Genomic DNA, 13,064 nt, shown 5'->3' with positions numbered 1-13,064 from the left:
GCAACCCCAGGCTGGTAGGCTGACCCCCCTTCCCAACCCCAGTCCCCTGCCAGCCTGGAGCTGCTCCATCCCAACCAAACGTGCTGCAACACGAGGCACACATGTAAATGGTGTGCCTGGAAGAAATAAACTCCAGCGCAAATGTGCCAGAGTTTATTGCTATGTGCTAATTGCATGTGTAGATGCATCCAGGAAGTGGCAATGTGTTGCTGTTGTGCAAAAAAACCCCTTAAACCATTTTTGGGCTGCATTAACAGAAGTCCGTAAGGCAGGTCAGTTGATAGGACCACTCTTAGGTCTGGTTAGGCCTCCGCTGGCATGTTGTATACAGTTCTGTACACTTCATTTTAGAGACAAGAGAGGGGGCAGAGATGGATAAGGATGTAGAGATCTACAACCATGTGACAGAGTATGGCCAGTATCCTCTGCAGGAAGTGAGGAGGTTGCACCAACGTGTTTTCTGCCTTGGGGAGCACTGCAGAGGCCAACAGACCCTGGAGTGAAAGCCATTGTGTGGAAGCAAATCTCACTGTACCTTCTCTGTATGGCACCGTTTCCTTTTACTGGCAGGCATCTGATACAGGAAAGTAGAAGTGATATGAAATAAATGCGGGGGAGGCTGGTGGTATGGTCCAATAGCAGTGGCATTGACCTGAGAGTCAGGCAGTCTGGGTTCTCTTCCTGTTTTGTGCTTTGTGGTTATGAATGAGTCACTGCGCCTCAGTTTCCTCATCCGTGAAGTGGGAATAACGATACCTTTTGTGAAATGCTTGGAGTACTATGGATGGAAAGAAGCATATAAGCTTCATCCCTTGTCCAGGGAAGTCCATAAAAGTGCTTCCAGTGACTCCTGAGAAGTTGGATGAGGCTCTATATTTATGTTCATATAATAATCAGCTCTTGATTGCATCTTTTAATAAAACAGACATTGCCAAAGGCTTTTTCCCCTCCTTTGTTAGCAAGGAACATCCTTCTAAAGAGAAATCAAACAGAAAGGTAATCTCCCAACTGCTTGCAAAAAAAAAAAAAGAGAAGTGATTTAATCTTCTGTTATGGGGAACCAGATATGAAATAATAAATACATATGATGTCTACAGAGCAAAGCCCTGCTGGACTCTAATGCCCACGGATTAATTGTACTAATTCCCTGGAATCAAGGGAAGCTGGTGAGCTATTTCATTCGACTTAATGTGGTTTGTTGCTTATGAAACCCCATCTTGATGCATGAAGGAAAAGTCTTTACATCATTTTGATCATGCAGATAGGAAAGGAACTAACCTCTCCAGGAACACTTGATCTTCCACACAGACCCGGGAATGTAATGGCTTTGCTTTGAATGGCAAGAAAGGAAGACACGAAAATAACCTCCTTGCCCATGTTGGATAGGTCTGTAGGGTTTCCAGGGTGTTCCTCAAGGTAGCATTTGGAAAGATATCTTTTCCCACCTCTCCACACACCACATCAAGAAGTGGGGCAGTGACATGTCCCACTTGAGACCTGTGTCTGGTGCTCATGGAGCAGCTTCACGGCCTCAGTTTTGCATTTGCTGCATGTGTAATGGGAGCAGGTAAGCAAGCTTCCAGATGGTGCTGTCTGGGGCACTGTGCCTGCATAGCCATGCCATCTTTCTGGCTCAGATCTAGACACCGCTGCCAGATGGAGGGTGAAGGAGGAATTGCACTTTGCTTTAGATAAGTGCATAGCAGTTTGCATGCTTAATATCCGCACAAGACTCTGAATATGGTGCCCCTTGGGACCAGAGCCGAGCTCCAGCACACGGAGCATGCGTGGCCTAGTGAACAGGTTGTTGGACTGGCAGTCAGTAGTGCGATTGCAGGACCCTGTAGGGCAAGCAAACCTGAGGAAAGACTGCAAGGCTACCTGGCAATAAGTTCAGCCAGGCATCTTAGTTCCCAGAGGAGAATGGACAGGTGAGGCATCTGACGCTCAGCTCCTGTAGCAAAGACAAATTGATGCTGAGCTGACTCGAGGCAAAACACTTTGGTTCACCCAAAGGCAAACTGACAAAGCATTAGCAAAACTGAATCTTTCTTCCTTCAAGTTTTTCCAAATTGAAACCTGCCATTTTGGTCAGCTCCCCTTTTCATCCCCCTCCCCACCAAAGTTCCCAACCTGGTCTAACACTGAATACTAATGTTTCCCTTCTTAGTTTGCTGATGATGACTAATCTGATCCTGTTCCAGATGTGCTGTGAAAGACTCCCACTGCTGTCACATGCTTATCAGTGGGTGCATCTACATGTGCGCTTTAATACGCAGTAGATTATTAAACTGCGCATTAAAGCAAAAAAAACAGTGATGTTATACAAATGTGCAGCAAAATAGTCTACTGTGCATTGTGTCACTAAAAAAGCATGTAAATGTGCTACTGTGCATTAGTGCAGCCTAATGTGCATTAATTTAGTACATAAAGGTACTAAATTAAATGCACATTAGAAAAGGCACATTAATGCACATGTAGATGCACCCTGTGTGGCATTAAAGAAAAACTGAGGAGTAAAATAATTGTGCTTCACACTTGCATCAAATATTAGCTATGTAGGGCAAGAAGAGCCCTCAGGAGGTCATCTACTCCAACCCCCTGCTCAGGGCAGGATCCTCCATGTCTAAACCATCCTGGCCAAGTGTTTTTTAACCTGCTTTTGAGATCTTCCAGTAAGAAAAGATTTCACAGCCTCTCTAGGGAATCTGTTCCTCCTAATATCCAATCTAAATCTCCCTATTTATAATGTAAGCCCTCTGCTACTTGTTCTGTCCCTTAGGGACGTAGCGAATAATGGATTGCCATCCAGTTTACAAACCACTGCTTTTGCATTTCAAGACAGTTATCAAAACACCATCAGTTTTCTCTCGTTTAGGTGAAATAAGCCCTGTGCTTCCATGTTGCCTCATATATCATGTTTTCTGGGTGTTGAATGGCTTTTTCTTTTTTTTTTTCTTTTTCTTTCCTCTGGACTCTTTCACTTTGTTCCCACCTCTTTCTCTTAAGCATGGTGCCCGAAACTGGACATAGTACTCCAGATAAGGTCTCATCAAGTACAGAATACAGTGAAAGAATTGCTTCCCTTGACTTAGAGTCATAGAAAATGAGGGTTGGCAGGGACCTCAGGAGGTCACATCTAGTCCAACCCCTGCTCAAAGCAGGACCAGCCCCAACTACATCATCCCAGCCGAGGCTTAAAAACCTCCAAGGATGAAGATTTTGCCACCTCTTTAGGTAACCCGTTCCAGTGCTTTATCACCTTGTGAGAAAGTTTTTCCTAATATCCAACCTAAACTTGCCTTGCTGCGACTTGTATATGACATTTTTATTAATACCTCCCAGCATGCTATTAAAATACTCCTTTTGCAACAGTATTTCAGTGTTGATGTATTCAGTATGCAATCTCCTATAGCCCCCAGATCCCGTTCAACAGTACTACAGCCTAGCCAATCATCTCGTTTCATTTTTGTTCCTTCCTTGCATGGTCCTTGTCACCTGCAAAACAGCATTACTACCATGGCACCATGGGCAAGTATTAAACCCATTTTCCAGATTTGTAAGCAGAGGCTCAGAGAGGTTGCATGATCTGCTCAGGGTCACTATAATGAGCCTCCATCTGGCAAGAAGCTCTGTTCAGCTCTATTATACAGCTGGGATTCCAGGCAAAGACCCACAGGCCCACGTGCCTGTCTTCAAACCTCACTCCCCCCATCTCAGTCCAGCTTAAGCCAACTAAAGTACGGCAATGAGATGGCACATATTAGTTTAGTAAAGCCTTTTATTCCAAAAATGAGAAGCAAATCAGAAGAATCCAGTAAAAATCTAGGCTAGAGGTAGATAAGTATAAGGATTGCGTTGCGTGTCGCCCAGAGTATGCATGGAAGGAAATGACTTGTTTAAAAAGAATTACGGGAAAAACTTAATTTATTAATTTTTTTTATAAAAAGAAACCTAGGAAAGAACGACAAGTAAGACCACCGACTCGTACGTTAGATTTTGGAGAGAAGAAGTGCGTTCCCAGGTGAGGTCCACAGTTCTCGCTAGTTCATTAATATTCTTCAGTGATACAATCTGGATTATAATAAATAAAGACTTAAAAATGTATCAGGGAATTTGAACACCCTCCTGACACACACACGCACACACACACACACACACACACACACACACACACACACACACACACACACACACACACACACTCTCTGTGAACTATACTGGCCTCTTCACAAAGCTGAAAATCTATCTCCCAGTCTCAGCCAACTTCACCTTTTCTTCAAGGGGCTTCTCTACACAAGGGTGGCAGCAGGTCCCGGGCAAACCAGGCCTCAGCATGCCCCACACACCTCTGAGGCTGCTCTCAAGTTCCCAGTCTCCTGGGAACCTGAAAGCAGTCACGGGGCCTAAGCCTGGAACAGCTTTGCCAGCAAATATCCGGGTTGAGAGCATGCCTGTAGATGCTGATGGATGGCGCTTGCATGGCATGGGACATGCTTCGGCCTCTCCTGGCATATGCTCCTGCCCTGGTGTAGACGTCTCCTTTCCGATACCAACAGGGCTAGCGATAATGCGGAGTAGTTCGTTAGCACTGCAAACCAAAAGAGCCTTTTCGGCAACGTTAGCAACGTTGCAGCGCTCGTCCCTCTTCTTCCTTTGCGTGCAGGCTGGTGACCTGTAAAAAGAAGGCTATGTTCTTGTGCGAACTACTGATACTACAAACCATTTGCGAAAGAGTGAGCCTGTACAACACAGGTAGGCCACTTTTGTAAGTCAAGGCACGGTGAGATCCTGCTGTCCTTTTCAGGAGCTCAAGAAGAGCAATCGATGCAAGTCGTGGTGGTTGCTAACCACTCCAGTGAATCTGTTCCCAGCAGCTGGGGAGTTTAGAAGACTATGACAGGTCTGATCTGTACGGATGCTATTTGGCAGGAGTGAGACCTTATTTTTGCTGTTGTCCTATTTACTAGAAGTCCTGTCTCTGGATACTTTCACCTTACGGTGTTGCACCCATGCATTCCTCCCTCCTCCCCCAAATAAAACTTATTTCTTTAGAACGAGGCCCGTTTCTCAAATGTAGTTGCCAATGTGGCTTAAATGATCCCACAAACCTCACAGAAACCTCTGAGCATACTCCTGCAGGTGTCTTTAAAAAATAGCCCTTCTGCTTTTGGTGGTGTTGCCACCCCTAGCAACATTTGCAGGAAAACAGCCTCTTTGCTTTCTTAAGAATTCATCTGCTTCTGTTAATTCGTCCCTCCTGAAGTCACACTTTGCTGGAGCTGACAAAAAAAATCCCTCAACAGAGTTCACGAAGAGGGATGGGTATGATTGGGTTTTTGTGATTACTGATGTTTGGGAAGTGCCCGTTCCTTATTTGCGTGCCCCATGTTTGCAAACATTTGCTCTGCATCATTTGGTTTCTCTCCTGTTCGGAAACAAACTCGTTATTCTGATCAGAGCACGTTATCCCATGTGATTTGTGATCAATCACACGCGCCAAATGAGCAGTTCCCAAACGCTCTGTAACTTGAATATATTCGTGGCAACTGGGGAGTCTTTGCAAGATGCTAACCCAATTATAGAAGTCAGACTTCATTATAGAAGGGAAGAAAACAGGTTACAGTTTTTGGATAACTTATTCCTACTGTTGTGGTGCCCAGAGATTTGGCTTAACAGGTAGGGGGATTGCTTACTGAGGCTCCAGGAGATATGAGATAACTCTGCATCTCTACATTACAAACTGAGAAGCACAATAGAGCCAATCAAGTGTTTTTGGTTGAAGAATATTTGGCACAGAAAGTTGCTTTTACACCCCCCAAATTCTGGAAAACATCTTGTTGTTTCAATATGTTATATCTTTGCATGGACGTGTCAGGTGTTTGGGTTGCCACTGACACCCTTGGCTTGCTATCGAGACGTTCTGTTGCCAATTTCCCTGCGTTGGGACTGAATAAAAGGGAAGGGAATGATTTTTAAATTTGTTAGCAAGCTCTGGAATTAGGCAGACATTGCACAGGCTACCAGGGAAAATCATTTAAAACCTGGCCTGGGGTATGTCCTTTTACAATGGACCATTGACTACAGCAATTAATAATTTCACCATCTTGAGTCCCCTGTGACGGCAGAGCTCTTTGCCACGGTTAGCAGAATAAAACTGACTTTTTGCAGAGGCTGAAAGAGCAGCATTAGCTACAGGCAGAAGAATGGCAGGTACCATAAGTCTACGAAGAAATCAAGGCTGCTAATACTAAGGAAGGAGACGTATTATTGAGGCCTTGACCCTGCAAATGCTTTCATGCTTGTCTAACTCTTAAGCCCCTCTAAGATGGTTCATGTGCTTAAAATGATGTTCGCCGCACAGCTGGACCACTGGGGGTTGGACAAGAAGACCTTAGAGGTCCCTTCCAACCACGGGATCCTGTGCTTCATGATGCTGGTGTGATTTGGAAGGAATTTAAAGGAACATTTTAGGGATACCGGGGAACTCTCTTGGCATGTATGCAGCTGTGGAAGAGTCCCTGGAAGCAAATGTCCCTTGGGACATTCCCTCTAACCCCGTTGATGCATGATGACTTCAGGAGGGGAGTATGTGAACTCTTAAGGAATAAAGATCCTGCCTCTCATGCAAGTCCTAACACTTTTAACATGAGACAGCGGAAGACAGGACTATTTCCCAAACCACCGTGACCTCTTCCACCATCTCCACTGCACGGGGGATGATGGTGAGAGCAGAATATCCATTGGGATGGCCCAAAGTTGACAAAAAGATGAGGAATGCGTTTGATATACCACTGCTCCCTTCAGCCCGGAGTGGAAAGAAGCTCCTCCATGTTGCGGGGACTCAGTGGGTTTTCGTGGGCTCATGTTCAGCTGAGACGGATGGAGCTAGGAAACACTGGCTTTACCTAGCAATCTCAGCAGCATTAATCCATAGGACTAGACGGCAATGGAAGGATAGGTGCTCAGCAAGACCTGAAACCATGAAGGGGAAGAGCGCGGGGTGGGGATAAGCAACCCCTCCTTGCATATGCTCTGGGGTTGGCAGGCTGGGCAGCATCACTCCTCTAGGATTGCACTGTTGGAACTACAGGGTCTCAGGACTGTGCCACGTAGTTCCTTGTCCAAGGGGTTTTATGCATGTCAGTGCAATGCTAGGGTTAGGAATTCAAATGCAAGGCAGAGAAGACAAGTTGCAGGGCCTTCCAGCAGCCCTAGCAATGCTCCCTTGAGTACACCCCATACTCAGTAAAATGACAGTAAAATGGCTAGGTGCAGGAGTGCCAGAGCTATGTTTAGGGTGGGAATCATGGAGCAGATGCTGCATGGTATCAGTTGGCCTGTTTCCAACAACATCATTCCACTCACTCATATATTGCTGAGGGTCTGAAGCATCTCGGGCCTGCTTTCCCCCTGCGTTACTCCAGGTTTACACCTTGGCACACCCCAGAAGTAACCTGGAAGAAGGCACAGGCTGAGGAACAGCTGTTTCAATTCCCAACCATAGCATTGCGTGGAAGCTGTGTCTGCAGTGACCTGCCTTTATTAAAAAAAATAAAATAACGTCAGTGATCCCAGCGTGAAATAAAAACCATGCAGGAGTTTTTTTTAAAGTGTGATCATCGAGAGCATCAGACTTTGAAAAAAACAGTCAGCTTCTAGCAGGTGCTCTTTTTCCAGGGCCCCACTCCTGCAACGTGGTCCACACTTGAGAACATCTGCATCCCCTATAGAGCCTCACTAATTTCAATAGGGCTCTGCATGAGCCCGGGGGTCCACCCTTATGGGGTCCCTTGGTGTTGTCTTCCTCTCTCTATTGCTCTGTGGAATGAAGGATGCAGTCCCAGAGTCTACCTGGGACTCAGGAGGGCAGGCTGAATACGAATTAGTGCTTCTGGTGTCCGCAGCTGAGTGCTAGGGTATGGGCTCTTATCCAGCTTCCACTGAAGCCCATGGGCAGAGTCAGTGTTGCTGACTCTCATAATATTTGGTGTTTTTCCCTCCCTTAAATCTCCAGCTCCTGGAGTCAAGTGTATATATCAGAAATCACAGATTTCATTAAAAAAAATAAGTCAGCTTCTCTCCCACGCGGGGGCAGAGAAAAATTGTAAGCACGATCCCCTGAAGGCTCCTAAGCCAGAAGGCAAATAAGGACAACCCCCAGCGCATTGTTCTTTTGTCCTGAAACCTCATGGGTTGACGCCAACCGTGCCCTTGTTTTCAGGTTGGCTTGACTTTAGGTCGCTCTGGGTTGGCAGCGCCGGGAGTGGGCTCTGGGCTCCCTTTCCTGCATGAGCTACTGGATGACATTTTTGTAAGCACATCTTGCTCTGCTAGGGACCAGTCATCATGGGACCGGCAGGATCTCGTAGCCGTCTGCATTGACCTCCGTCTTCACCACGATGACGGGCCCGTTGTGCTCGCCCGTCTGCTGCTCCCCGCCCGCGTTGGGCCTCTCTGCCGCATCCTTCCCATCCGCAGGAGGGTCCTTCTTCTTCAGGTGGTTCCTCTGGTGCCTTTTGAAGTGCCCCACCGTGGTGTAGCTCTGCCCACAGTCCGAGCAGATGAAGGGACCCCGGCGTGCATGGGTCAGCTGGTGCTTCATGAGGTTGGCTTTCTGGGAGAAACTTTTGCTGCACTGGGCACACTTAAACGGTGCCTCACCCGTGTGGATTCGCTGGTGGGTGATGAGGATCTCTTTCCTCTTGAAGTCCTTCCCGCAGGTGTCGCATTTAAAAGGCCGGTCCTTGGCATGGGAGGGCTGGTGCAGGAGCAGCTGGGCCCGGTCGGGGAAGACGTGCCCGCACTTGTTGCACCGGTTGGGCTCGTACTTGGTGTGGACCCGCTGGTGGGTGATGAGGGCGATTTCCTTGCGGAAGCCGCGGCCGCACACCAGGCAGGGGAACGGCCACTCCTCCCCGGGCTCAGCCTTGTAGTTCTTCCCGCACTTGGAGTACTTGTAGAGCTCCTGGGCTGGCTTGTGCTCCCGGGTGTGGACCCTCTGGTGGGTGGTGAGGGCGATCTTCTGGGTGAAAGCCCTCCCGCAGGCGGCGCACTGGAAGGGACGCTCACCCGTGTGCGTCCGGCGGTGCACGATGAGACGGGACTTGTCGATGAAGCTCTTGGGGCAGTCGGCGCACGGGAAAGGGCGCTCGCCCGTGTGGATGCGTCGGTGCACTACCAGCTGTGCCTTCTGCGTGAAGCTCTTCCCACACTCCTCGCACCCGAAGGGCCTCTCGGCCGCGTGGAGCCGCTGGTGGCTGGCTAGGTTCTCCTTTGTGCTGAAGCATTTGCCGCACTGGCTGCACCCATGCTCCTTGCCGCCACTGTCCTCAGGGGTGCTCGCAGCCCGCTCGCCCTCAGGGTGCCCATCCAGCTTGGCCCTCTCATGCACCTGGTGGTGCTTGACCAGTGCGATCTTCTGGCGAAAGCCTCTGCCGCAGACGGCGCAGGGGAAGGGGCGGTCCCCAGTGTGGATGCGCCGGTGCACGGTGAGCCGGGACTTGTCAATGAAGCGCTTGCCGCAGTCGGCACACGGGTAGGGCTTCTCACCCGTGTGGATGCGCTGGTGGGTGACCAGCTGGGTGCGCTGGGTGAAGCGCTTGCCGCACGGCCCGCACGCGTAGGGCTTCTCCCCGGTGTGGATGCGCTCGTGCTTGGTCAGCTCCCCCCGCTTGCTGAACGCCTTGCTGCAGACGCTGCACCGGTGCACCCGCTCCTCCGCGTGGGCCCGCTGGTGGTTGGCCAAGTTGCCTTTCTTAGTGAACGTCTTGCCGCACTGGGCACACGTGTAAACCTCACCTTTCCGTGGCACCGCTGCAGAGGAGTCCACCTGGTGGCCACCACCTGCCCCGTTTTTGGCAGGGGGCTTCCCTTCTGTGCCCCCGTGAGCTCCTGCCTCACTGGGACTCCCCTTAAAAGCCCCCTTCTCCCTGTCATGGACCCTTTGGTGGGCTGTGAGGCCCACCTTCTGGCTAAAGCTCTTCCCACACTCGCTGCACGTGTGGGGCCCCTCACTTGAGTGGTGGCATTTCTGGTGCCGCAGCATCTCCCCTTTGCTGCTGAAGCTGCCCCCGCACTGGGCGCAGACATGGGCATGCACGCGGGCGTGGGTCCTTTGATGGCGGATGAGGTGGATCTTTTGGCGGAAGCCCTTCTGGCACTCGCTGCAGCGATACGGCTCCTCCCCAGTGTGGATTCGCTGGTGGGTCACCAGGATGGACTTCTTCTTGAATGCTTTCCGACACGTGCTGCACCGGAATATCCTCCCCCCGTCCGGCGTGGACTCAGGCACGATGAGCCGCGACGCGTCGCTGGCAAGGGACCCGGGACCGCTACGCCGGCGTGCCCCGTCCCCGCTGTGCACCCTCTGATGTTTGATCAGGGTGATCTTCTGGCGGAAAGCCCTGGTGCAGAGCCCGCATTGGAAGGGGCGGTCGTCGGTGTGGATGCGGCAATGGGCGACCAGCTGAGACTTGTCGGCGAAGCTCTTCTGGCAGCTGCCGCACGGATAGGGTTTCTCGCCGGTGTGGATTCGGCGGTGGACAATGAGCTGCGACTTCTGGGTGAAGCTCTTCCCGCAGTCTGGGCAAGGATACGGCCTTTCCCCGGTGTGGATTCTCTGGTGCTCCTTCAGCTGCGACTTGGTGATGAACCTCTTGCCGCAATCGGTGCATGGGAAGGGTCTCTCCCCTGTGTGAGTCCTGAGATGCTTGGTGAGGTCCACCTTCATCTTAAAGCTCTTCTCACATTCAGGGCAGGAGTGGGGCTTCTCCTTCCTTGCAGCTTCCTGAGACACTGAGAGGTCTCCAGTTGGATTTTGGATGTCCTTGCTGCTCTCCTCTTCCATTTTCACGACCTGCTGGGCCATCGGCTGAGCTGCTGGGTCAATGCTTCTGTCCCGCTTATACCCATCTGCCAGCACCTCCTCCTTGTGGGTCTTTTGATGTGCGGCCAGAACACCCTTATGGTTAAAACTGTCCCCACAAATAGTGCAGGTGAACGACCTCTCCCGGGGGTGTCTGATCAGATCTTCCACCTCAGTGAGCTCCAGCTTAATCACCGTCGGGTTCTCCATCCTTTGGTTTCTTGGAAACTTGGCCTCAGCTGGCAGGGAGTTCATTCAAGGGTCTTTCTTACCGTGGCCTCCAACTCTCTTGGCCTGCCATGGCTCGAAGGGGTTTGGGACCCAACGGAAGTGCCGACGTCTGTTTTCATTGCCCGCGTTTGGAGAACAGTTCTTGCTTCTTTTCATGGATCCTTAAATCGCTGGGTGGAAAAAAAGAGAGAATCAGTCAAATGCTGTTTCGAAGGCAGATGGGCGAAGAAGAGTCAGGGCTGTGGTTGTACATTTAGTTCGGTATATTTAATGAAGGAACCTGTTTGTTTTCAATTTGACTATAACCGAACTATTGCGAACAGTCGGGATCCTACGGGAGCGCTCGAACGGGCTTCTACTGCCCCAGTTTTTATAGGAGGGAAATGCACCAGGCTGCGATTTCTCTTGCTGTGCACTGCTATGGCAGCATTGTAGCCAAGCACTTGTTTCAAAGAAGTAAGCACTGACCCCACGCGGGCCCTTTGGGACGGTGATTGTGCAGGACCAAGCACTGCTACCTCAAGTCCCTCCTTACGGATGGGACGTGAGAGCGCTGCACCTGCACCTGCTCCCCACGCTGCAGACGGGAGTGGTGTCATGAGGCTGTTTGAGACAGGAGGGCTGGGACGCACTGGGCTGCCTGTGCCCCTGGGACTAGCAGTCCTGCTGCATGCGTGGTGGTATGCAAAGGTGAAATAGGTAGCATGCAGCTGGATGGGCCAAAGGATTCACTTCCCAGGGGCCATAGGAGGGCATATGCTGTAACCCCAGGTGAAGCTGCCTCCATGGAACAACTCCAGCTGTGTATGCCCCCCTCCTTGCTGAGCGACCCATTCTCTATTCACCTCTGCGTGACTATTCATCTGGCCGGCGCAGCAGCACAGAGGCCTGGGGAGGATTGCATGGCACGGCTTCCTCTTCATTAGCCTTCTTTCTCATCACATGCCACAGCAAGGAACCCAGCAGCAGCATATCTTAGTGGCAAGCATGCAAGGCATGCTAGTCCAAATGGCCCCATGCCACTTCTTGCAGTAAGAACACTGCAGACCCCCGACCCTAATAGACCTGCGTGGCGTGATGAGCTTCATCTCAGAGCTCCCGTGCTTTTCGTCACACCCTTCTGCCTGCGAGTTTGTTTTTAACGCACACCAAAAACCCCCCGAAGTCTAGCAACAGCAGGCAGCAAGCGAGAGCAATGGCCAGAAGCCCGGGTCTCTCTCTCAGCCGCAAGCACAACCCACAGTAAGCAGAAATGAAACTAGCACTTACGCCCCCGCTATGCCCAGTCTGGCTAAAAGCAGCCTCACAGCAGGCACCCAAGTGATTCAAAGCAAAGGTGGAGGAGTCTGGGGGAGGCTGGGGTATCTGAGGGCCACTGGCTTCTCGGACACAGAGGACAGCTAATTCCTCCTCCCTCCTGCAAGCTAGGTGGGAAGCTAAGTGAGGTTCAGACTTACCAGCTGATAAAAAAGACAGAGCCCGGACGGGGGATGGGGGACTGACCCCTTTCCCCTTCCCCTCCCTCTGCTCAGAGCAGGAGCTGGAGGAGTCATCCCATTCACCAGCAGTAGTAGGCTCTTATCCTCTTAGATCAGTGGTTCTCAATCTTTTCTAAGGCTGAAGTCTTCCTTCAAGAAATGCCAGTTCATAGCTTTCACTTGTTCATTTACAGAAATTTAGGGCCGGAAGAGACCTCGCAAGATCAGTTCTTGACTCTGGAGAGCGATTCGACTCAGAAAGACCCCGGCAGGGCACAATGTCGTGGACACTATGGATTCCTACTTGAAATCTCAGAGTTCGTCTTGTGAATCACACGCAGAGGGTTGCACACCTAATGGTGCTAGTATTGTGCAGCACTCAGCGGCACCCTTAAAAGGTCTCATGCCACCTCAGGGTGCTTCAACACCCTCTTGAGAATCACTGGGCTAGATGCATCAGATACATTAGTGAAGGGAAACCAGCCCCT

The 13,064-nt window shown here is 50.5% G+C and overlaps 1 protein-coding gene across 2 annotated transcripts in view; it reads right to left on the bottom strand.

Moving 5' to 3' along the window:
- Positions 1-3,782: 3,782 nt before the first annotated feature.
- The window catches only part of LOC102372299 (zinc finger protein 271-like), a 10,863-nt gene continuing 1,581 nt past the window's right edge, over positions 3,783-13,064 (bottom strand). For both annotated transcript variants that reach the window (XM_025203378.1, XM_025203379.1), the window contains exon 2: positions 3,783-11,268. In XM_025203378.1, coding sequence (XP_025059163.1) covers positions 8,348-11,122 — 2,775 coding nt within the window. In that variant the 5' untranslated portion in view covers positions 11,123-11,268 and the 3' untranslated portion in view covers positions 3,783-8,347. The remainder of the gene's footprint in view (positions 11,269-13,064) is intronic.

Source organism: Alligator sinensis, unplaced genomic scaffold (genome assembly GCF_000455745.1).
Source record: "Alligator sinensis unplaced genomic scaffold, ASM45574v1 scaffold885_1, whole genome shotgun sequence".
Classification (NCBI taxonomy): Eukaryota; Metazoa; Chordata; order Crocodylia; family Alligatoridae; genus Alligator; species Alligator sinensis.
Note: the sequence above shows the minus strand (reverse complement) of the source record. Positions and strands in the feature narration are given on the sequence as shown.